A 23,763-nucleotide genomic window follows, 5' to 3' on the forward strand; every position below is an offset into this window, starting at 1 on the left:
AAAAGGATATTGTGGATCATAAATACTTATTTTCAATAAGTTAATATTTCTTTTTTAAATATATAAATACATTTTATAATACAAAAGAATATGTGTGTGTTTTATATATAGCTATAGGTTTAGGTAGTTAAAAATCCCATTAAAGTTCCACCGGAATGCCTCTGTACTTGGAAATGGGATATGAGCAGCTATGTTCAGGGGTGCGTTGAGTGGGTGGTGAGTTGCTCTTCGGGGCCGAGCTTTTGAGAGAGCTTTGTTCCGATGCGGCGCCTGGCGGACATTCATAATGGCGTCGGTTGACGGCACTGGCGAACAGTTCTCAGCGCGCAGCGCTCCAGTAAAGTTCCAAATTAAAATATAAAGAAACCCCCAAGAAGATTCAAAGCACAACCACCAGTAGGAGAGCCAAAAATACATACACTCTCGGAAAAAGGAAAGGAAAACAAATCGAAACCACAACAAAGACAATTTTCGCAGGCAGTGCTTCCATTTTGACTATCTGAGATCCTTGCTCCTCCATCACCGACTTCGACTTCAACTTCAGTGAAGCGCGGCCATTACATTTTAGATACCCCTCAGCTCCAGAAGGCCCTCGCAACCCCACTCATTTCTCGCCCGCACTTCTTGTTTTGCTGAGCCGCCAGCGTTGCCCTATCGTCGCGACAGGAGCCAAGGAGGAAGAAAACCAGGACGCATTCTGATGGCCGCAGCTGCATGGAGCTGGCTGCTGGGCGCCGGATTCCTGGCCCTGTCACTGCTCCTCCAGCTAGCCCACGTCGGTGCGGGAGCGGGTGGCGGAGGGTCCGGAAGCGGCTTGAGCGGACCCGCCGTCTTCACCAGCTCCTTCCTGGTGAGGTTCCGGCGAGGAGTGGACAACGGCTTTGCCCACGAGGTGGCCGACAAATATGGTTTCGACAACCTGGGTCCGGTAAGTAGATATGTGAAAAATCAATTATTGTATTGCCGACGGCAAGAGCAGGTTGCCCGCTTGGGGCGGCGAAAGTAAGGGCCCCACCAGCTGCAGTTGTCAAGCCTTAATTGTAACAGCTCGAGTGGCTGCCATGTCTACGCGTCCGAGTCAGGTATATTCCAGGGTTTGTGTGCCTGTGGGTGTGTGGGGGTGTCAGGAGCGTGCCTAGAATGCCTAAAGCAAAGACTAACCAACTGGCAACGGGAAAAGTTTTTGGCGCTGTGGCATTGGCCAACTTCGGTCGGTTGAGCAAAGTTTCCGTTGCATACCGCTAGGCGCAAATTTGCGCATTGCATGGCAAACAGCCATTGCATTTGGGACAAGGTCAAAGTGGCAAAATAACCTGCAAAGTATCACACCGAACAAAAAACTACACAAAATTGGGTAGTAGGCCAGTTTTTTCGCAATCAAATTGCTTGTTGACTTTATTTTGAATAACAACTTCAATCGTTTTGTTTTTAGTCTATTTCCCGATTATGATATCCCGTTGCCATCTTTAAAAAATCTTTTTTTAGCCGTTTAGATGTCTTTCCTTACCCGGTAACTGCTTGTCAGTATGCTTACGCTGTTTCTTGTCAAAAGATTGCGCAATCCAGATATTGTGCGCAATCCAGAAACCTGCAGAGTCTAGAGTCTAGACGATGTAATGTGTCTAACATTCGTCAAAATAATGCATAACATTACGTTCAACTTTGACAGGACTCGACAGCTATGACGCGCACTTGTTGCACGCCCTAAGATTGGGGTAATAACTCACTCTAGGAATGGGGGAATTAATGCGAGTTCAAGAGCTGGAACGGACGCAATTAATTAGGGGTATCAATATCAACTAGATACCGGAACTGAGAAGAAGAAGCAAGGGAGGTCCTCATAAAGAAGGTGCTAAAACCAATTAACTCTCCTACGCCCTGGAAATCTAATATCCTACCGGCACCTGAGGCCCAAAGGAATCTCCAATCCTCTGGTTCAAAGGGGAGTTCTTTTAGTTATCCGCTAACTGTATTGCGACATCGATGCTGTGGCAATGGCGCAATCTCATCTGCTCCTCCTCTTTTTACTTTATTTTTCAGCCATCAGTGCAGATTGCATGCCACAGTTGCTATGGTCACTGCTCCGCATTGCACAAGCCAATCTACGTCCTTAGAGCCACATTTTGCTCGGGTTTTTTTCTTTAAAGCTAAAGGGCAACAAAGGCTTCTCACGCACAACGTCGCTATGTCGAAGAAAGTAATGTGTTTTCAAAAAGTAACTGTTTTTTATTGTCCAATTAGGATCATCTTCTATTTTGGGAATTGCTATTGCTGTTCCTAGCTAATTATTTATTGATTTTTGTTGTAAAGCCTTTTGAAACCCAATTGGATTTCTAGCTATTCTATTTCTAGCGCTAACTAGATTTCCTTGTTTCCGTTTCAAAAATAGACAACAATTTAATTACAAATCGCAGCTGGTTGTTCAGATGGACTTTGAAATCGTTTTTAGATAATTGCCAAAAATCCCTTGATTTCCGTGGGTGTGGTCCCATGCAATAAAATTGCGGCACATGTAGCAGTAACAAAAAACCTACGGAAAAAAAACCGAAATAAAATCTGTTGCTCCTACGTCAACCGCTATCGCGGAATACAAATCAAAATGTATCCCAAACAAAAAACCCAAGCAAGCAAACTCCGGGACATGAAGGTCGGGGGCACTCGACCCGAACTCTCACTTCAGTTCCCATTCCAATCGATATTGTGTATACGCCCCATACGCCGAATTTTATCTACAGGACTTTGGCTATGACTGTGTTTAGATTTTATGGCCTTTGATGTTACGACCTTATCGGCGTTAAAACGTTAGATTCAGTCGGCTATTGCTGTGCAAATCTAAATAAATCTCGATCTTCGATAAATTTAATTGCTGGCCGACTATTTGAATATCATGCTTGACCCGGAACCGTGAAGGCATGGAAGCGGAAAGTAAATTTCTTGCCTAAGTAAATACATATGCTTTCTTGCTGCCCACGCAGGATTTCGGCCCACGCAGCCTGCGGAGTTTGATGGCAGCGACTCTGCAATTTTATGCCTGGAATAATTTTGCCAGTTTGTGTTGCTTTTTCTCCTCTAATGCCTTTGAACGGCTGGTTGTCTTAGTGGTGCTTAAGAGTTTACCTACGACTCGTGCGTCGACCAGGCTCTAATCCTTTGAGCATGCATAATTTTTTATGCTGCAGACGTGTGCGTTAGCGCTTAATAACTTTAAAAGCTAACAAACTCACCTGTCACCAAGCCGCCACCCCCTGTGAGCCGCTTGTCGTCGTTGTCGGGCTCTGAGCCAAATCCTTGCATAAGCGTTAAGTCGGTACTCCCTTTGACGTGGCCAACGGCAACAGGCGTTAGTTGCCAGCCCCATCTCTTCCCGCTCCTGACTTTTCCTGCTGCTGTTGTTCACAAAGCTTGCTTAAGTCCTAAGACCAGAATGCCAACAATAGTGATTGCAAGAGCAACAGGGGCTTTTGAGACGTTCATCTCACTAACGAAGAGAAAACATCATAACTTGTATATTTTGATATATACATAGCTTGTATTTTTAAACTGCGTAATTTTATACAAGATGAAACCTATCATTGTGTTACATTATATGATTTTAGTTAATTAAACTACTGGATATTAGTTGTGTTCCCAGAATAGAAATCATATTAACGAACTCTGGGTTCTCCTTAAGAAGTATAAAGATTTCCCGCTGTGCAGCTCATTTCATATGACGCGAGACTATTTTCTTCCCATAGGACTGTCCTACATCTGTCAGGTGCTTCGGAAATGTCAACGCTCATCAGCTATGCATAGTTTCATATTGCTGTGCCATAGTTGCCTCATAAATTATGCAACAGAATTGCGACCTTATTAGGATGCAGGCAGATGCCCGTTCTTGGCCTGCATTTCCACCGACCACCGCACGTCTTCTGGCCAAACACGACTCAACCGCAGTTTGTTTCGGGCGTGTTAAGTTTTGTGAAGACAAATGTCCCAATGACTTTGCGGTCTGACATTGGCGCATTCGTCTCCGTTTTCTTGCTTATCAACGGTTGGCCTTCGCAGTCGCTGAAGCCGTCGCACGACTGTTTTCCTTTCATTTATTATGGCAAATGAAAAACGAGTTTACAAATTCGGTGGCCGCTTGCCCAGATGGTTGCAAATTAAAGGCACGGACATTTGTAACCCGAGGCTAGCATATGTTGGCAAATAAAAGACAAACAAAAGGGGCACATACACACACGAGCATGGCGGTTTCATTCAAAATGGCTGGACAAACAGAGACGCAGATGGAGTTCAAGATGCCAGGAATAGGATCGCCAGCGGAGGTCCCGAAAACCACAAGCACATACACAAGCCATCCTCTTGCACATACACACACACACCCCTAGTGCCACAGGGGCATAATGCCTTATCACGTATACGCAGTGTTGGCGGCAAAGTCCAGGCGCATTATTTATTTATTTTTAGCCTTGATGGCAGCTCGATGGTCCTTTACCGGTCTGAGACAGCTTTTTTGTTGGGGTCAGATGACAGCAATTTCTCACAGATGAAACTTTTACGACTATTAATACTGCAATTTGACTGGAGTAGTTTTGATGGTGGTTTCGTTCTCAAAATTATATGATTGCAGTTACCGAAACATTAAAAATAGCAAATACAGGTAATTGAAGAATGTTTTACGATTATTTTTATGGATTTGTAGAATGAACGATTAGATAGATTTATGACTATGAGTATAAATGTTTGGATATATATTTTTTATAGGATGCTAGCTTCATAGCTGAAAAGTATTAGGCAGTTAAATTTTTGTTGTATTAAAGGCTTAACTAATGGCACATTTGTATAAGCTCGGAAATTTTTAGATTTACCGTACTTTTCTTTATTTCTGGAAACTTTTCCATCGGAAGTCAAATATCTGGCAAATATTTGACAACTTTTCGTTTGCATTTTATGATATCGCATTACGTAAGTCCCTCTAGGCCCCTTCCATATCATTTCCTAATTGTGTTTTTAACTATAAGTTTTAGTTCGTGTGCAGGGCTTGGATTTCAGGAGGCATTAATGATAATTAAAAAGTTTTCGGCTCTCGCCTTAACGAGGGCACATACAAAATATTTATATTGAATCAGCAACAACGCTTTAACTAGTTTAGCCCCAAAGCCTGTCCAACTTTTTGTGGTGCTTGCGCATTATATTCATTTGGTGGCAAAAAAGGGAGGCCCTAAAAATAGACAAGGTGTAAACAAGCTGGTTGGCTCAGTATGGATCAGCTCATATAATGGAACCAATGGACCGTGCTCCTGGGCTGTGAGCCAGGTGTCTCTTTTGGACAGGTGTCGCTAATGCTTACTCCACTGTTACTCTTGCTTTTCGTCCCAATCCAGCTTGGGCTTGTTTTGCTTGTGGCTGGCGTCCTTGGGCTGACAGGCTGCCACTGAGCTAACAATTTAATAAATCAACACTCGAGTCAAAGTTTTGTCAAATATTTTCGCCGCAACAAAGGAAAATACCTCAAGTGCCATAACAGAACCAAGGAAAACACAAAGAACAAACGTGCCGCTTGCTCTTTATAAATAATTAAAAAACTTTTCAGCCCCTCACCCCAAGAAGGCTTGTCTGCACTTGATAAACGAGTGTGTGAATAACGAAATACAAAATTACTTTTCGCAGCATTGCGTTTGCGTCTGTGGCCTGCGAATGCCAAAGGTCAAATGGGAAAAGTTGTGTTTTGTCATGGGGCAAATTTCATTTTGATAATATTAGATGAAAATCTTGAAATTTAATTAGCCAACTGCCAGCTGGCTGGCTGGCTGGCTGGGCGCCATCTTTGCACTTTTCTTTGTAAAATCACTCACACGTAAAGCTGTTCAGCGCGGCCATGTCAATGTCAACAGTGCGCCAGATAATTATGTTGCTTGCCGTCGTCCAAGCTGCCTCTGCCCTGCTCCGAATAGAAAAGCGTATTAAGCGCTTACGAAGGGAGGGGTCGTGATCCACATTCAATCTCACACCGTTCCCTACTGGCCTTCCAGTTGACCCTCTTTTCGCATTTTATTTAATTTTATTTTAATTAATTTAACTTGCTGGTATTCCAGTTTCAGCGGAAATATGATTACTAGAATGCAAATGGCATGCAATTAACTATAATACAGTTTTCTATCTAGGGATAAGTTTTCTACAACTTTGTGGCTGCTAATCAAATGCCATAAGCAGTGCCACACGCCAACGGCCTAAATCAAAGCTTATTAGTTGAGTTTTGCGCATCTGTTTGTCTTTGTTGCTCCCCTCTTAGTCCTGCATTCTGCTGAATTATTCAGCAACAGTATGGCAGCTCATTTGCATTTCTCTCATTTCGCCTACCTCCGAGGTTTTCTCGTAATTTGAAGACCGTGCTAAATTTGCATGCCATTTATTGACGACTGGATTTGTCTGGATCGTCGAGCTGCCAATCGAAACACGCTTATTTGCATTGTTTTTCCCAGCGACAAACACGCTGGTTTTTTGCACATTTTTGAATGTGAGTGAAAGTGTCGTTCCTTTCATCGACCTCTTGACAGATGGGGAAAAACACTTGATTGTGCCTTTCGACGAATTTTCTCTATAACGCAATCTGATCTGTATCTGTGTGCGGTTGTTTTCCATTTTAGCAGCTAGAGCAAGTGATTTTTGCATGTAACGATAATTTATGCAAACATTGTATAATGCCTGCAGCGGTAAACGCCCAGGCAAAGCTTATTATTGATTGATTGATTAATTGCATGTGGGCGGGAATGAGACAGCGAAGCGCACAAGCAGCTATTTTTCCTAATTAGGTCCGTTGCAATGGAAACTGGAATCTGGGAACTGGGGGACTGGGAGCTGGCAATCGGTAGAACGTGAACACATTTATCACATTGTTACTCAACTGCTATCTATATTATGCGAATGGCGGTAGTTATTGACGGCTAATGCCACTAGAAAAATTGGTTAGCTACTGATAAAGTGACTGGGACTGCTCTTGATAAACTGCTGCTCCTGTTGCTGACGTCGGTTAACTAAACCAGCGTATTGACTAACTGAGTAACAAATTGATGAATGGGTTTTCCTTAGGTCGATCAATAAACGGATACAAATAAAATGTGACTATTGTGTAATATCTTTTATCTGAGATGTGTTGCTAATATTGCTCGCATAAATACTTGCCTACTTTTCAGGGTATCTTAGAGGGGAAACAAGATAAAGAATAGATGGTATTTTGTAACTATTTATAATGGAAATTAAACTTTTCGCAAGCAACTCAAAAGTATTTAAAAGAGCAGTGCGACATTTGTATCGTACTTTATTACTTTTAGAATTTTTACTGCTCACATATGTTAGAAAGTGCATATGGCAGAAACATAGCGTGGGATGTTAGCCGTGCACTGCCTGACTTTTTGACACTTTGTAAAGTTTAACGCCCACACAGGACTCAAAAACGACAAGGAACGAGGTTCTGAAACTCTTTTGGCTGACTTTAAACATAATGTCAGCCAAAGCTAAATATTTTATCCCTTCTACCTATAGAATTTAAACGCAATTGTGTTTGCTCCACTTGTTGAATGCCCGCCGTTGTGTGCTGTCAGTAGCTGACCGAACAAGAATTCGATTAAGGTAAACAAAGAAGGCTATATTAACAAGTTTAAGGCCCCATTGTTTGCACACTTTGAGCCCCAAGCCAAACAATGGCCGAAGTCTTTGTTGTAAGCTATTTCTGATGCAGCTCCCTGTGTAGCCCCCTGTGCAGTCATTGCGAAATATCTGCTGCAAAAGTATACTGCCATATATTTGATACTGCCCACTATTAGAGATGTCAGTGTCATCTGCAGCCATAGATGTTACTGCTGCTGCGGTGTTCTGTCGCCGAATCTGATGGTTTTGTTTTTAAGAGTTTTTTATTCACCTTTCATGAATACATTAGCGCGGCCAGAGAAAAAATGGAACCCATAAATTTCTGATGCTGACGGCCCATGAAGGATGACGTGACAGGGTAACGTAGGCAGAATATAGCCATGTTTTGGTTCCAGCTTCGGCCCTTCAATGTCCCAGTGATGTAACTGCACAGCTGTTTGTGCTTTCCCTATGCAAATAACAGTCTCCACCAACTATGAGAGTGCGTGTAGGCTGGGAGCAACAAGTAGTGTAAGACAGATTCTCATTAATAAAATTTGCTATTAAAATGCGGCAGCCAACTAATTATAGGCACAATTTCGGCAGGCTGAAGAGTGGGGAATGGCGTTGTCTAAACACTGTATATATCTACATATATGTATACTTCGCAAACTTTTACGAAACACGTGTGGGCGGCGTTAAGTTTAAATATCTCATATGTTTATGGTTACACTGATAAAAAGGGAAGAGAAAGGATAAGAAAGGCCTTAAGAGCCTTTCCTTAAAACATCATATGTATGCATTAATATAGAAACAAAAACTACTTATTAAAGGAAATGATATAATATTTTTGGAGGAATAAGTACTTCTAAGTAACCTTTTTTCTGTATGTGACCTAATCTGTACGCAGGCTTAGTTGGTAGAGGGCTGGCGATGAACAGCTGCTGCTTGCCACGCATTGCCTGTTTCTGTACGGCTTCTGGCACTGTCCTTACTTTATTTTAGCCATACTAGCAGCGAGCCCGTTATCACCCGTTGTGACACATTATATTTATAATGGCGACCCGCACTCACCCACACACACGAATTCCCAGATAGACACAATGCCAGTATATTGCTACATTAGACCTCGAAGCTTTGTTGCTCTTATTATTTGTGTTCTGCTCTTCCCACTCAAAGCTTGGGTTTTTGTTTCCACTTTCACTTTTCCCCTGGCAGCCAGCTGGTAGCTCCATATGTTGTGTTCATGAAGAAAAATCCGCAAATTATGCAGAGATGTCTAAAAATATTCACGCAATTTAGCGGCATGTGGTCGCCTCAAATTGGTTAATTCACGTTGCTTGTGTGTGCATCAAGTTAAAGAGCGCGCACTGTGCGTATACGCAATATTATCATTAGCTATCTTTTTGAGTTCATTGTTTTCCATCGCTATCACGGCTGCTTGGAAGTCCATTAAAGCTGCCAGGGCAAACCAGCTGACCAGCTGTTGCTGTACCCATTGAGTAATTTACACCCAAATTAACAGCATATAAAAATAGAAAATAGACAAAGTTTGGCCGCCGCCACTTGAAAAGCTTTCCCTTTTTGCATTGTCAAACTGTCAGAGGACTCTGATTGACAGCAGTCAACGGATTGATGGCCCTCGAGCCTCGCGCCTTGTCTGACTGCTATCGGGTGCTGTCCCATTCCGTCCTATCCTATCCTGTCCTGTCCCTCGAGCTGCGTCTGCTTACTTATGAACGGCACTTGGCGCCTAAGTAAACCAGCAAGTGGTGGCGTCCTTTTACACCCATACCCTCCGAATGGGGTTAGATCCGTTTATTTACTTACCACCCTCTGGCAGTTGCTGACGTGGCTGCCGAAGAATTTATTATTTTTCAGAGAAATTTCTTCCGCACAATTTAGGATTTGCAATCCAACTTTCATAAAGTGAATTTCATACACTTTGGACTCTTTAACTGAATTTTCTTCAATTCAAAAGTTTGTAGGAATATGAAAAGGACATCAGGAAGATTTTGACTAGGTACATCTCTTGGCTGAAGCTATTCAAACTTTGTTATCAAAGGGCTTGGCTCTTTCAATCGGTAGCGCTACGGCAAATGGTTCAATACTTTTAATGTTACTTAAAAAGTACGCATTCTTGGTTCATCAAAGAACTGTCGGCTTTTCTAGCAACCTGTTTACCGACCTTCGTTGTTTTGCGGCTGAAATGTACGGACAGCGGTCAGGAGGGATAAGAAGGCTAACAAGGGACCTCAGGGAAGGAAAAGGTTTATCTTGTTTCGCCAAATGTCTTTATTCATATTTAATTAATCGCGGCAGGCGAGAATCCTTAAAAACTTCGCGTGGGCAGGCTTTGCGTAAGCTCACGTTGATGAAATTGCGCCTGGAAATTGTGCCTTTGTTCAGTCAGTCAGTTGGTTAGTGGAGCTGCTTGGGCAATTAATACTTTTCACGTTTTCACGTGTGCTTTGCATTCCAGAGGAAGCACAAATGCCAATGGAAACAGCGCCAAGCCTTTTAACTTACCATCTGAATAATTCAAGACTTGGTCGTTGAATAAGAGATTATTTAAAAATAGAGCAGGACTCTTGCAAATTGATGGCTATTGTCAGCGCTGGGTCCATTAATGCCGCTTTATTGAGGCGAATTTGCGCGAATTTTGAATTATGGCACTCAACGCCGCGCAACTGCTAATTAATCACGATGTAAGCCTGAATAATGCAGGACGCCAGACGTCCATCCAAAAGGGAAAAGTTAAACGATGCCCAACAGATGGTCGAGGGATATTCGAGCCCCCAATGGCTATTTCCGAGCTCAAAGATGAGCAACAGTATCCAGAAAAAGATAATGAGAGAAAAGTAGGATTTAACTAAGTTTATTATTCAAAAGTGCTTAAGTTACACGAATTCTTGCACTAGAAAATATTAACATCAGTTAACACACAATAATTATTTTTCAATTTTTATTCAATAGCTCAATTTAAAGGATACAACGAAAGAATTGTGAAGCTTGGGAAACTTTCATTTCTTTCCATGTATACATGGAAGCACGAAAAAATTTCCCTAGGGCAGACTCTGCTGCATAGTTTCTGACCGAGAGAAAGTACGAGTGGCCCGAAGGAACGGCACGTATGTATCTTGATGAAACTCGAGATGCCTTTCACTGAAATTGCAGTGGGCCAAAACGGAAAATTACTACCACATGTCCTTTGACCAAGGCAGGCTAGCTTCTGGCACTCGATTTTCCAAAGTCAACTAATAATGATGATGATGTGGGAGTTGGTACTGTTTTTATTTTGCTGCAAACTTCTAATGAAATGTTGCCTTCCACTCTGGAATCTTTACAGCTGGTCGGCGCCGATGGACACGAGTATCATTTCAAGCATCGGACCCTTCCCCATGCTCGGACCAGACGGAGCCTGTCGCACACTCGGGCTTTGAAGAGCCACCCGGCGGTAAGTAAAATTCCTGCAGAATAGTTCCATCAAGGCCAAAAAGGGAAGCATGACATGACACAGTTGACATAGTTATTGCTAATAATTCAGGTATTCCAAATGTACACGGAAAACAATCAGCCACAAATATAAAAATTTTTAAGAATGTTCTGGGCCTATTTTAACCTTAAAAACAAAATTAAAATAATCTGCTAGATAAACTTAATTTACAAATAAGTTTGAAAAAAATAAGCTCAATTATATCGAAGCATTTTGAAAAAATAAGTGCCCAGTATTATTGGACCAGTGTACGCAAACCTACACGTGTTATTGTTACCGTTTCTCTGCCAATTCCAAAATGCCAGAGTTCATCAAGCATCACTGGCTTTCAAAGGTGGCGCCCAAAATAGCCCGTGCCGGACACGATTCCCTTGAATACATGTCGAACTTCGATTGCATTTCAATTGGACCTGCTTTCGTTTGCCCATCGGCATGGAACGTGCCATTAGACCATTGTTGATAATCGCATTGCAGTATGCAGAGGGCAAACGAGGCGTGTTTGACAATATGCAAAATTTGCATGCAAACTAGGTCGTTTCGATTTGTTTCCAGCTGGTTGGACTTCCCAAGAGCACACTAGGAGCTTACATTTATTCTGGTTGCTACACATAACAATGACCCACATCGAAGCCCATTTGCATAGGGAACTGGGTGACAGATGGGCTCCTACACATTTGTGGTTAACTCTTCGACCCTTTCTTAATTGCCTTCCATTTTTCAGGTGCACACGGCCGTGCAACAGCCTGGATTCAAGCGGGTTAAGCGTGGCTTGCGGCCAGCCGTTCCTGCCATCCATGGCATGAAGTTCGACATGAAGCTCGGCGAAGTTAATCACATCGATGAGGAGCCAACCGACCCGTATTTTCCGATGCAGTGGTACCTGAAAAACACAGGCCAGAACGGCGGAAAGGTTCGACTCGATCTGAACGTGCAAGCTGCGTGGGCCCAGGGCATCACAGGAAAAAATGTCACCACGGCCATCATGGATGACGGTGTGTATTTTTGGTTCAGTGAATAAAAATCCAATAACCTTTTAATTTCGTTTCATTGCATCGGCCATGTAGGCGTCGACTACATGCATCCTGACTTAAAATTTAATTATGTGAGTATTGAAAATGACAGAGTAGCGAATCGTATGTATATAATTGATTTATTGAGTATCATGACCAAAATGCATTTCAATATTGAACGACGGCTTCATGGACTAATGGTCTTTGCTAAATTTAGTTTTAATTGAATTCTGAAAAACCGTCCAAACCAGTTGCCCCTGAAACGGATTTGGGCTGTGGCACTGAACACACATTGAGAGACAATCAATTTTACTGTGCTTATTGTGGGAGACTGTTGAAACCTTAATGTGCATAAAAAGTTTGTAGGAAACCGAAACCGAAGTTTCAACTTTTTCCTGCCATTAAAACTTTTGCCCGTCATTATTGTCAAAGTATCTGCCATACATATTTAACCAGGCATAGTCGAAAGGTGAATGTTGGGTACAGTCAAAATTGAATATTTTTATGAGGGACATGCACACTCGAAAGCTACACCAAAATGTACTTACCTCACACTGGGGTGGACAAGTGGAACAACCCAAACTCATTCATTTCCCTTAATCATTTTCAGAATGCCGAGGCCAGCTACGACTTCAGCAGTAATGATCCCTTTCCGTATCCCCGCTACACCGACGACTGGTTTAATAGGTAAGTGGGAATGGGAAATACGTGCCTATTGTTTGATAAAAAAAAAATCTTTCATAACCAATCGGAAGTTATATGTTGATTTGATTTGTACAAAAACCAATTACATCACACGCGTTTTCAAATACACTTATTCATTAATAGAGCTTGTGAAGGGAAGTGCAATTTCGTGTTGAAGAGTGCGGTTCCACCTAATTTAGCCTATTCCCATTTGGCGAGAGTATAGTTGCTTTTACGCATAATGTATAAAGAGGAATTTTTATTAAGCTCCTTACCGCACAATTCACCGCAAATGTGTAACCCTTGTCGACGTTCGTGACTCACACTTCTCCCACACTATGTTTTTTCCAGTCATGGAACTCGGTGTGCCGGCGAAGTGGCTGCTGCCAGAGATAATGGAATTTGTGGCGTTGGCGTTGCTTATGACAGCAAAATTGCAGGTAAGTGGCTTTGGGAACTGCTCCAGGATGGGAGCAGCAAGGTCCCGACCTCGAAAGTTTTCGGCGGATAAATCGCATTACGCATACGCAGCGAAATCCGGCGAAAGTGGGGTGAATCAATTTGAGGCTACAGCTATGCGGCAGTATTAAAAGAAAAGTTCAAGAAGAGAACGCTATTATTGTAAATTGAGCTTCAAAAATCATACCACATAAACTTGAAGTCATCGCGATTTCCCCCGGGAATGAGCCGGCAACAAGTGTGGTCACAAATCCGGGCGTGTTATCTGTCATTTTTATCGCCCAACAGGGAGAAATCATGTGAGAAATCGGGAATTTCGAATAACCTCCGTCTAAACGCAGTGCATTTTTACGATTGCCATAAAGCTCGAAGTGGAAGTGAGCGGGCATGGGAATGGGACCGGGGTCGTATAAATATTGATTTATAATTTCCGCCATTAGATTTAATGCATACTTATCGCCCTCGCCGCAGGCATACGCATGCTGGATCAGCCGTACATGACGGACCTAATCGAGGCCAACTCCATGGGCCACGAGCCGCACAAAATCCACATCTACAGCGCCTCCTGGGGTCCCACGGACGACGGCAAGACGGTCGATGGACCGCGGAACGCCACTATGCGAGCGATTGTCCAAGGCGTGAATGAGGTATGGAGATGTAGTGGTAGTGCTCCCAATATTTAATACTAATCTTTCGACCCTCCCGCAGGGACGAAATGGCCTGGGCAACATCTATGTTTGGGCATCCGGCGACGGCGGAGAGGAGGACGACTGCAACTGCGACGGGTATGCCGCCTCCATGTGGACTATTTCCATTAATAGCGCCATCAACGACGGCCAGAACGCTCACTACGACGAGAGCTGCAGCTCCACCCTGGCGTCCACGTTCAGTAACGGAGCCAAGGACCCCAACACGGGCGTTGCTACCACGGACTTGTATGGAAAGTGCACGACCACCCACTCGGGTACCAGTGCGGCGGCGCCCGAAGCAGCGGGCGTCTTTGCCCTGGCCTTGGAGGCAAAGTAAGTATCCACCATCTTCCCATCCACAAATCTCTTTGCGATTGATACACATACAAAAATAGCCACCAAATTGATGTAGTTACTTCAATACAGAATGTCCTATTTTGTTTGTTTGTCTTAGTATGTTTTTAATTTGAAACAATATTTTCCTTGAGCCTTCATTATATTTATCTTTCCTAAGGGACTGTTTTTTTAATGCAAGCTCACAATATGAATTTATGCTAATCCGTTGCCAACTAAATGCCACAATTTATTTTGCAGTCCGCAGCTTACTTGGCGCGATATCCAGCATCTGACGGTGCTGACATCAAAACGCAACTCTCTGTTCGATGCCAAGAACCGCTTCCACTGGACAATGAACGGCGTGGGCCTAGAGTTCAATCACCTCTTCGGGTTCGGAGTATTGGATGCAGGCGCCATGGTCACGTTGTCAAAGCAATGGCATGCAGTGCCACCTCGATACCACTGTGAAGCGGGCGAGATTAACCAACCGCAGTGAGTATTTTCCTAAGGACTTCGTAGAGGAGAGTTAATTTTCAACTAATTAAACCTTTTTAGGGCCATCGTTATGGGTCGCTCGCTGTTTTGGGAGATCAAAACCGATGCCTGCAAGGGTACTGACACGGAGGTCAACTATTTGGAGCATGTCCAGGCAGTGATATCGGCGAATGCCTCGCGGCGAGGCGATTTGGAACTGTTCCTTACTTCGCCTATGGGAACAAAGTAAGTGTTCAAAAAAAGTTTTTTAATTTTTATAAATATTTATATGTCTGTCCAGATCTATGATCCTGTCGCGGCGCGCTAATGATGACGATCACCGAGATGGATTTACCAAGTGGCCCTTCATGACCACTCATTCTTGGGGTGAATATCCCCAGGGCACCTGGAAATTAGAGGTAACTTAAGCAACCTTTAATAAGGAACCGCTTAACTAATAAATAACTTTAAAGGCTCGTTTTAATTCCCCGCAAACACGGCATGGATATCTTTTGGAATGGTCTTTGGTACTCCATGGCACCAAGGATGCGCCCTACCGCACTCTGCATCCTTCCTCCCCGCATTCCAAGTTAGCCATTGTAAAGAAGGCCCACGAGGACAAAAAGATGAAGTAAAGTTGTGGATTCAGAGTGGTAAACAGAAGGATAAGGAGCAGGATATATTCAGGGGCAAATAAACATTCGCGTAGAGACGTCCATTAGGCAGCTTGGCGTTTTATCAACGAGTTTAGTGAGAGGCTTAATAAAAGTGCTGGCTGTGTTTTATTTTGGAATAGAATTGATGGAAATTAAACTGTTTAGTTATCTCTGATTTCCGTGTCTGTAATTTTTGACATTTGTTTTAATCAGTCGAACTGAAAGTTGATTTAGGCAAAAGGGTATTGATTAATTAATTAGTTTTTGCTTATTTGGTGAGGTAGCGCCAAGGGTGCCATATGCCATTCATTAAATATCTATTCACTTTTCAATCTACTTTCGAGAATTATAAAGCGCACACTTACTACATTAGCAAATGGAAAACATTGTCCTTTACTCAAATTTCGATCAATTGAATACCGTATCAGAGGAAAATACAAACCGTAGTGAATGTCAAAAAGACCCACAAATTAAAAAAAGCGAAACAGGTATAGCAGGTATTGTGTGCTTAGCAAAGTATGCTAACGGAAGAAAATTATAAAAATAAAACACAAAATTAGACAAACAGATAAACGTACATAAATCGATAAGAAATCGAGAAAAAACCCTGTGTAAATGTGTAATATCTAAATGTATAACCTATCTTAAACTGCGTCCTATGCCGTTAGACTCTTAAATCTATCTAGTATAAAATACAAACTAAAAGTATTTACACATATTTTAAAGTAATTCTTTTGTTTTCCAAATGATATATATGTACATATACAAGAATATACCTATATGTACTTAAAGAATACTTAGAAAAAAAACATTAAATGTTAATCCCATTACTGCAGAACAAGTTTGTCGCTTCACTTTGGTTGAAAGCCCAAATCTGCTTTTATTTCAAGACTCGTACGTGTGAAATGCATTTACAGACATAGTTTTCTTTCAGTTTCTTTCGGGGGCCAAAAAAAACGAAAAAACACATAGTAACATTAATAATATGAACAAGAATCACAAGCGATTGTAACGTTAAACGAAGCGAGTGTTATGTAAAATACTGAAACAAAATGTTAAAGTACAATTTCAAAGCCGTTGAGTGGTGAGCAGAGAGTTAGCATGTAACGTCAGACACAGATACAGATTGTTTTACCTAGTCTAATAACTGAGAAGAAGCGCATTGTTAATGTTAATGGATGATGTGCCGCAAAATGAATTATATTATATATATATACAGAACCATATATGAGTACATACATGTGTAATTATTAATCAGAAACCATAAGAGCAGGTTTTGACAGAAAATATGGCAAAACCATTATATACACCAAATATTCAACTATATATGCATAAATGTATGATACATATACATATTATATACCACAAAAATAAATGCAAAATGTAACTTATGTGGATGTTAAGTTGATCTTTGATGTTGTAGATACAAAAGTACACCAAATACAGTCACACCTAGACACGATTGTGTTTTGCTACATCGATCATCGGTGTTTGATTGCGTACTTATGTATGATTTCCCATAGAGTTTTTTTGCTTTCATTTTTCGGTGCAGTTTTAAAGTTTCCATGTAATTGAACAGAAAGAGAATTTAATTTTGTAAATAAAACTAAAAAAACCGAACAAATTTTTTATTTTTCAGGGAAAAGGTAGCATATGAATTAAAGTAGTTTTTATCAAGGGGATTTGATCCAGAGGGAATTGCTTGTTGTACCCAGAATGGAAAGGATTTCCACTACTGTTCCCAGTAAAGCTTAGTCAACGTTTCCACTTATTTTGGATCCGATAAAGCTTGAATATAAGTTAAGTAAAGCTCTTTTATTCGCTTTGCAGCTTTAGCCCCACAACTTGTTTGAAACACAATTTATGGAGCTTTTTCCCATTGGACCCGGCTGGCGAATTAAATTACCTCACTTTATATACGTTTCCTTAATATTATCAACATCAATTAATTATGAAACACTATTTTATCCATGTCCAGGACAGCTTTCAAAATATAATTAATGAAAGCCAATTAATATGCCAGAATGAGCATGTGATAGCGCCAGGATATGGGGCAAAGGGATTATTGTCTGATGGGTGGCCGTTTTTATGGATAGCATAGCGGAAATGACCCAATATTCATATTCTCATATTTGTAAAAAGACACAGAAATTCATGGCAAATAAGTAGCGGTTAATTTATGGATTTCTAACGAATATTCTATTAATGGCCAAGCTAAATTTAGAATCCTTTGCGAAAAGGGCAACAGTTTTAATTGTTGACTCAACTAATTGCGCGATATCCGCCTTCACGACCGGCACAAAGTCTTATCCGGCTGTGGCGGGCGTGTCCTGCCAACTTTTTCGATGTTCTGTTTGTAGCCGGAAATATTTATTAACTAGAAATTGCATAGCACAAAGGCAACAAGCAGGCCACAGGAAGGAAGGAAATGGGCAAACATGTGACGCACCCCCAAAGCAAATAAACGCTTGCGCTTCACACACACAAAAGTCCTGAGGAGGGCAACCGTGGCGTATACGCAATGTGTCGGCTACGTGATGTTTTTAGGCCTTCATAAATCATCTGGCTGCGGGCATATGATAAATTGTCATACTAATTGTTTTTAGCGTCCAAGACAGGCCGCGACCCAACGTTGAACCACAGTTTTGGCCAAAGAAAACGGCAAGTTTGCCTCGACCGAGGCCTTCCCTTAGAAGTCTGGCTTAAAGTATCAATGCTTAGCGATTTTTCAGTCCATTTACTTTCCCTGTTACATTTTGCATATAATTTGATGGACCTTTGAAATTACCATTTTGAAAATTGGCCTTTTAATATAGTAACATTTTGACCTTGGCAGTACCTCTTGAAATCATCAATCATAATTAAAAACTTCGGATGTAATTTTTGGATATGTTCGATATGCCATACTGTCTCTCCGAAAATATAACCAAAAAGATATCCAGTTACAAGCCCTACCAATATGTAAAAATATTACGTTTCTATATGGAAACAACTTTTTGATTTATGACACATTAATAGTGACAGTTTACCTACTTTTGGGTCAACTGGGCGTCGTCTTGCCAACAAAAATGACAACTTCAACAACATCGGCAACAGCAACAGAAGCAACAAAACCATCCGCAACATCCAACAACAGCTTCCAGGCAGAGCAACAGGTTTTGGCAGCTGCTGTCGTTTATGTTGCTTTTGACCAATTTCTTTTGGACTTCGGTCATTTCGGTCATTTCGGTCGTTTTTCGGTTTTAGGTTTTCGTTTTTTGGCTCGGACATGTCTGCGGGACAAAGTGTTTGACACTTTAATGAACTGCCCGGGGTCGCGTGTGTGAGCAGTTCATTAATATTAATGCTCCCGGGGTACGCCGTTTTCTCCGTTTTTTCTCTTTCTCCCTAGGCTTGCGCCATGCGAAACTCGTAGACCAATTCGCTTTGAGCCAGACACAAATGTCAATTGCCGGCCATTAGCTAATATTTGGTAATTACTCTTTAATTGAGCGGTGTTTCCCCGTGCTCAATAGTTTTGGTGTAACTCACATACCATATGTACATTTATGTAGTTATATTCAAGCTCGACCAATTGGAGCGAGTTGGGTGTGTTTCTGACCTTTGATTGCTCAAACCCCGCTCGATCTTTACCTTTTCATGCAGTCATGATTTGTGTTTTTGGCGCCAAAAAATAATGACCTCGATTATCTGACTGTAATTGTTGTTGCCACCCCTGGGAGTGGGTGTGCGAGTAGGTGGGTCTTTAATGGGGTGTTGTTTACCGCGTTGCTGCTGTTGATGTCATGATTTATTGCCTAAGCCCCAACCACACGTGCACCTAAAAAATTTTAATTAACAAAAGCAACCGCCCCATAGTGAGCCATGGTATCGCCCAGCCAGCCAATCACTGCTATTGGTCCTATAAATAAATCTTATCATCCTCCGACTTTTGACGTTGCCAAATTGTTACTGTCATTGTTTGGCCTTAGTTTTGTTTGTCTTCTGTTCAAAGATAAGCAGTAAACAAGGGGACTGTTTTGCCACGGCAACGGGGATACAAGAACAACAGGAATCCTGGCAATTCAGCAAAACTGATACCTGCTTTCTGCCCCGAGGACAGTTTATTTACTTTTGGACGCGCAGCTTTTTGTGGGTGTCACTGTCAATAGGCTGATAGGTTTTGCCGGCCCCCAGTTCGCCAACAGTTTTCTTTCAAAGCACATTTGGATGCCCGCCTCCTCCCTGGCAACAAATTAAATGAATTCGCTCGGTGCCAATGGGCAAAATGATTAAATTAGGAGAGTGTTTTACCGGAGTCCACCCTGGAGGCCTTTTCAGGATTTCATTTTGTCCTTAACAAATTATGCATATTTATAAATGTAAATGCTGCTGAAGTTGCTCACGTCACGGCTCTGGGCGGTGGTATGGATGAGGATGCGGATACGGATGCTGATGAGCAGCCGTCGGCAGCTGTAGTCATCCCTGATGTATGACTCCTCATTATGCGCATAAATGGGTATTGTTTGGGCTTGGTCGGTAGCCTGTTGCTGCAGACCGTCCTGGCCTGTCTGATGGAATGTTCTGGTCATTTAGACCTATAAATCTGAGCTCTTTTAATGCCATACACTGTGAAGAAATGTGGGAATGCCATCGTCAAAAGGAAAATTTGGACTACTCCGTCCAATAAATTACATTTCCTCTTTCCAGTGTACCCTAAGTTGTTTGCGGGTGAATTCAATTGGTAGTTTGGCCAAAGGCCCGGCCTTCATATCAATTAGAGCACATCTTCAACCTCAGTAGCACACAGGTAAACACTCTGGAGATTTATGTGCAACAATCACAACAATTAACTGGGCCAGAAACCGAACACTCGAAGGAAGTAAGCTGTTTCACGTGCTTTCGACCTATCTTGTATTTATTGTTAAGTATTGTTTATGCACTGTGGTCTGGTCGTCTGCTTGTGTGCTTTCCTACGACATTGTTTCTGCCTAATTGAAAAGCACTTGTTGTTGTTCAGAAACAGAATCAGAGATAAGCATTTACCGGACTGGCAGAGACAATGTGTGAGGATTATACATGAAATATTGTCCATGGAATATCCAATTATCAACAACTAAGCCCTTTAGACAAGCTTACCGGCTCTCGACACTGCAGCAACTGTTGCTGTCGATGCCATCAAGATGACTGACCGTTGATGGTATCGATGATGAGCTGAGAGGATCCCGCAATGTGCCGCAGAAAATGCAAATCGCAATCGCCTCGACTAATTAATAAATTATGCACATTTCGCACAGTTGTTGTGGCAGAAAGCAGCTTTGATCTTCGCCCGCCCAAACACGAGTAGTTCCGCAGATTTATGTAAGACAAGCAACGCCCTAAGGTTGCATGGTCAGAAAACAGGTTGTGTAGATTCCGGGGTCCCGTAACCCGTAACCTGAGTCGCAGTTTTTTGTCAACGCTTTAAAAAGCACATTTATCTCTGATTAACCCTTGCCAATGCTCCGAAGCCCGCATGTTGCAGCATCCGAAGATGAAACATAAACCGATGCGATCCCGATCCCGATAGCCAACTCGAATCAAATTTGCTGGCATATTGCAAGCCAATCGTCATTTGTCATATTTCCGATTTAACGTTTGGCGAGCATGTATAAATATCATAGAAAACCATAAGATAGGCGCCAGTCAGTAAGTTTTAAACGTCCAAAACAGATCCTCAGCTCTAGACATCCATATTTCAGACCAAGATGCGTGGATTCCTGGTAAGTAATTAAAAATTTCCAGAGGGAATAGTGAAATCCAATAACTAATTAAATCATTGTTTTTTCAGTTACTTTGCCTTATTGTGAGCGTTTCAACGGCCAAGTTAGGATATAATTACCAAGCTGCCGCTGGCGACCAACGTTTTGCTGGACTCATCGATGCCGAGGCTACAGGATTCAGTGCCACATCAGGTCACCAGCAGCAACAACAGCAGGATACCCGACTTCAAGTACCGGCTGCCGCGGATGAGTTTAGCAAGGAGTTCTACACGTACGCCGCCCCCGAGGAGGAGTTTGCCGATAGAGAGGCCACCGAGCGCATAGCCAGTATGCTGAAGCGGAACCTGCGTGTATTGTTCATCAAATCGCCGGAGCACCAGGGTCTGACCAACGCCGCCCTCCAGTTGGCCAAACAGGCAAGTGAGCAGCGCACCGCCATCTACGTGCTCAGCAAGCAGGCGGACATCGGGCAGCTGGCCCAGCGTCTGCAGAATGAAAACCAGGCGGTGAGCCACAAACCGGAGGTGCACTTCGTGAAGTACCGCACGCCAGAAGATGCGGTGCGGGCACAGCAGCTGATCCAACAGCAGTTCGACGCCTTGGGCGGCAGCTCACGCAGCTCCGATGAGGGCGTGGCCCCTGTCCTTGACTTCAGCTCGGCTCCGGCCAATGAGCCGTCTCAGGCTCCGGTCCAGGGCCAGCAGTCAGGTGGGCTGAATACAAAGTACTTGCCGGCAGCTTCGTTGCGTAGCAGATAGATGGTTGCTCAAGATCTTTTAAGCTTTAATCTAAGCCTTAACCTTAGTTATATTTTATATAAAAAAATACAAATTATAAGTAGTTATAATATGAAGCATTTATTAGGAATTACCCAGGCGTTCTAGGAGAAACTGTTTCGAAATGCTTAAACTAAAATGTCACTGCCACGAACTTCAACACACACAGTGGGAGTTTAGGGGAAAACTTTAAAGGCGATTATCTTTCAAATACAATATGCTGCATGGGGCAGGATCCAGCTGCTTCCTGGCCACTCAAAAGGCCCTTCTCCTCTACATCCTTGTGTTAGTGCCACACTGCCGGAGGCCATGTGCCATACTTTCTCTTTGCCTCCTTTGCTGCGCCGACGACGACTCTGATTCCTATCTCGCATGCTTCTGTCATATTTCACATTTTAAGTGCCCTCTGGCAGATGGCAACCAGTCCCCGCACTCATGAATAATTTAATAATATAATAATAATTTCGAGTATTGAAAACAATTTACAGTTTCCCAAGCTAACGGCCCCACAGGGTCAGGGATTGATAAAGCATAAAATATGGGCTGTCGTTAGCGCTAATTAGGGGGCCAGCTGGCGGCGGAACAACTGTCAGGTGATATTTACGGGTCTTGAATTTTAAATGCCCACCTATTAATAGACAGGTTCCATTATCCTACGCATTTTAGAGGATCTAGGAAACACACGAATAATCGCAGCTCTCCTTACACAAAAAGGAAACCCACCATCTCGGATTTCCACATTTCCTGCTCTGTTTGTTTGGAATAGATTCTGTATCCATTTCTGCTGCCTCATTGCGGTGGGGTAATTTCACAGAAATGCGATATAAAAGTACAAGTGCTGGTGGAAATAAAAAGGCAGCCAGTAATATGGAGGACATAAAATGAAGTGCAGACAAAATGTCTGCCATTTGGCTTGGTCGAGCGGGAAAGCTCTATATTGTCTTTATCGGATTAAAGTGTAATTCCTATTCAATTAATACAAACGACTGCTGCAGGATGGTCAGTTCGGCGGCCATAACTTAGCCATCCAATTGAAATGGAAGGAGTGGGAAGCGTAAACAGAGGATATTTTCGTTTCAGTTTGCTTTTGCAATTTAATTAAACAAACAGTTGGCTCTGCGGTTTGAATCAGCAGCAGCAGCACCGGCAACACCAACAGCTCCAATAGTAATAGAAACCATTGCCCTTGGGAAAATGTAATTTGCTGGGACAACAACAATAACTGCAAAAATTGCCAAGTGCCGACGTGTTGCCGACAGCTCTAATCCTTTGTGAAAAATTGTTATCGTTTGGGTTGCTCGCAGGGGTTTTCGCTCTAAATTTAATTGTCCTGGGGTTTGGGTTTCGCCTTTGACCGTTCGCACGGTTTTCGTCCACCGGTGTTGCATATCGATTATTTTTAATTGCTCTTTAACATACCCGCTTCCAATTCCCGACTGGGGACAATTAAACATGTAATTATATTTCCGTGTGTGAGGGACTTTAAAGCAAAGCCCCCAACTATTATGGCCTTCCATGGAACGAGGCAGGCTTTGGCGGAGTTAAAGCCATCAAAGGACGAGAGGGATGTGCGAAGCCGTTGGCGTGTCCTGGCTTCTCCGCCTGTCAGTTAATGCTTATGTTCCTAATGTGGCAAAAGCTTTCTTCGACGGAAAAAGTGCGAAACCTAATTCAGAAATGAATCGAAATCGGAAAAGAAAATGAAAATACCCCGGAACTCGACAAGCTGCCACATCATTCATGTGGCTCGACGCTAAAGTAATGAAAAAGTCTCATAAAACTTGAAGTGCTCGTAAAGCGGAAATAAGTTGTGGTGGAAGTAAAATAGTGTTAT

The 23,763-nt window shown here is 42.5% G+C and overlaps 2 protein-coding genes across 2 annotated transcripts; both read left to right on the forward strand.

Moving 5' to 3' along the window:
• Positions 1 to 275: 275 nt before the first annotated feature.
• Positions 276 to 15,587, forward strand: LOC6501342 (neuroendocrine convertase 2). The gene is made up of 12 exons (XM_001954994.4): positions 276 to 928; positions 10,958 to 11,065; positions 11,826 to 12,096; positions 12,169 to 12,206; positions 12,725 to 12,801; positions 13,150 to 13,238; positions 13,729 to 13,904; positions 13,966 to 14,279; positions 14,541 to 14,774; positions 14,838 to 15,002; positions 15,058 to 15,175; positions 15,230 to 15,587. Exons 1-12 carry the CDS (start codon positions 701 to 703, stop codon positions 15,389 to 15,391), a joined length of 1,980 nt encoding a protein of 659 aa, XP_001955030.1. The 5' UTR covers positions 276 to 700; the 3' UTR covers positions 15,392 to 15,587.
• A 5,419-nt stretch (positions 15,588 to 21,006) lies between these two features.
• Positions 21,007 to 21,997, forward strand: LOC6501343. Its single transcript, XM_001954995.4, has 2 exons — positions 21,007 to 21,153; positions 21,222 to 21,997. Exons 1-2 carry the CDS (start codon positions 21,139 to 21,141, stop codon positions 21,909 to 21,911), a joined length of 705 nt encoding a protein of 234 aa, XP_001955031.1. The 5' UTR covers positions 21,007 to 21,138; the 3' UTR covers positions 21,912 to 21,997.
• Positions 21,998 to 23,763: the final 1,766 nt, after the last annotated feature.

This window comes from Drosophila ananassae, chromosome 2L, assembly GCF_017639315.1.
Source record: "Drosophila ananassae strain 14024-0371.13 chromosome 2L, ASM1763931v2, whole genome shotgun sequence".
NCBI lineage: Eukaryota > Metazoa > Arthropoda > Insecta > Diptera > Drosophilidae > Drosophila > Drosophila ananassae.

Bases quoted from the DNA above. Each gene is read 5' to 3' on its own strand.
- LOC6501342 (XM_001954994.4), top strand. From the start codon at position 701: ATGGCCGCAGCTGCATGGAGCTGGCTGCTGGGCGCCGGATTCCTGGCC. The intron at 15,003-15,057 runs GTAAGTGTTCAA...ATGTCTGTCCAG, and splicing joins ACTTCGCCTATGGGAACAAA to ATCTATGATCCTGTCGCGGC. The intron at 15,176-15,229 runs GTAACTTAAGCA...ATAACTTTAAAG, and splicing joins AGGGCACCTGGAAATTAGAG to GCTCGTTTTAATTCCCCGCA.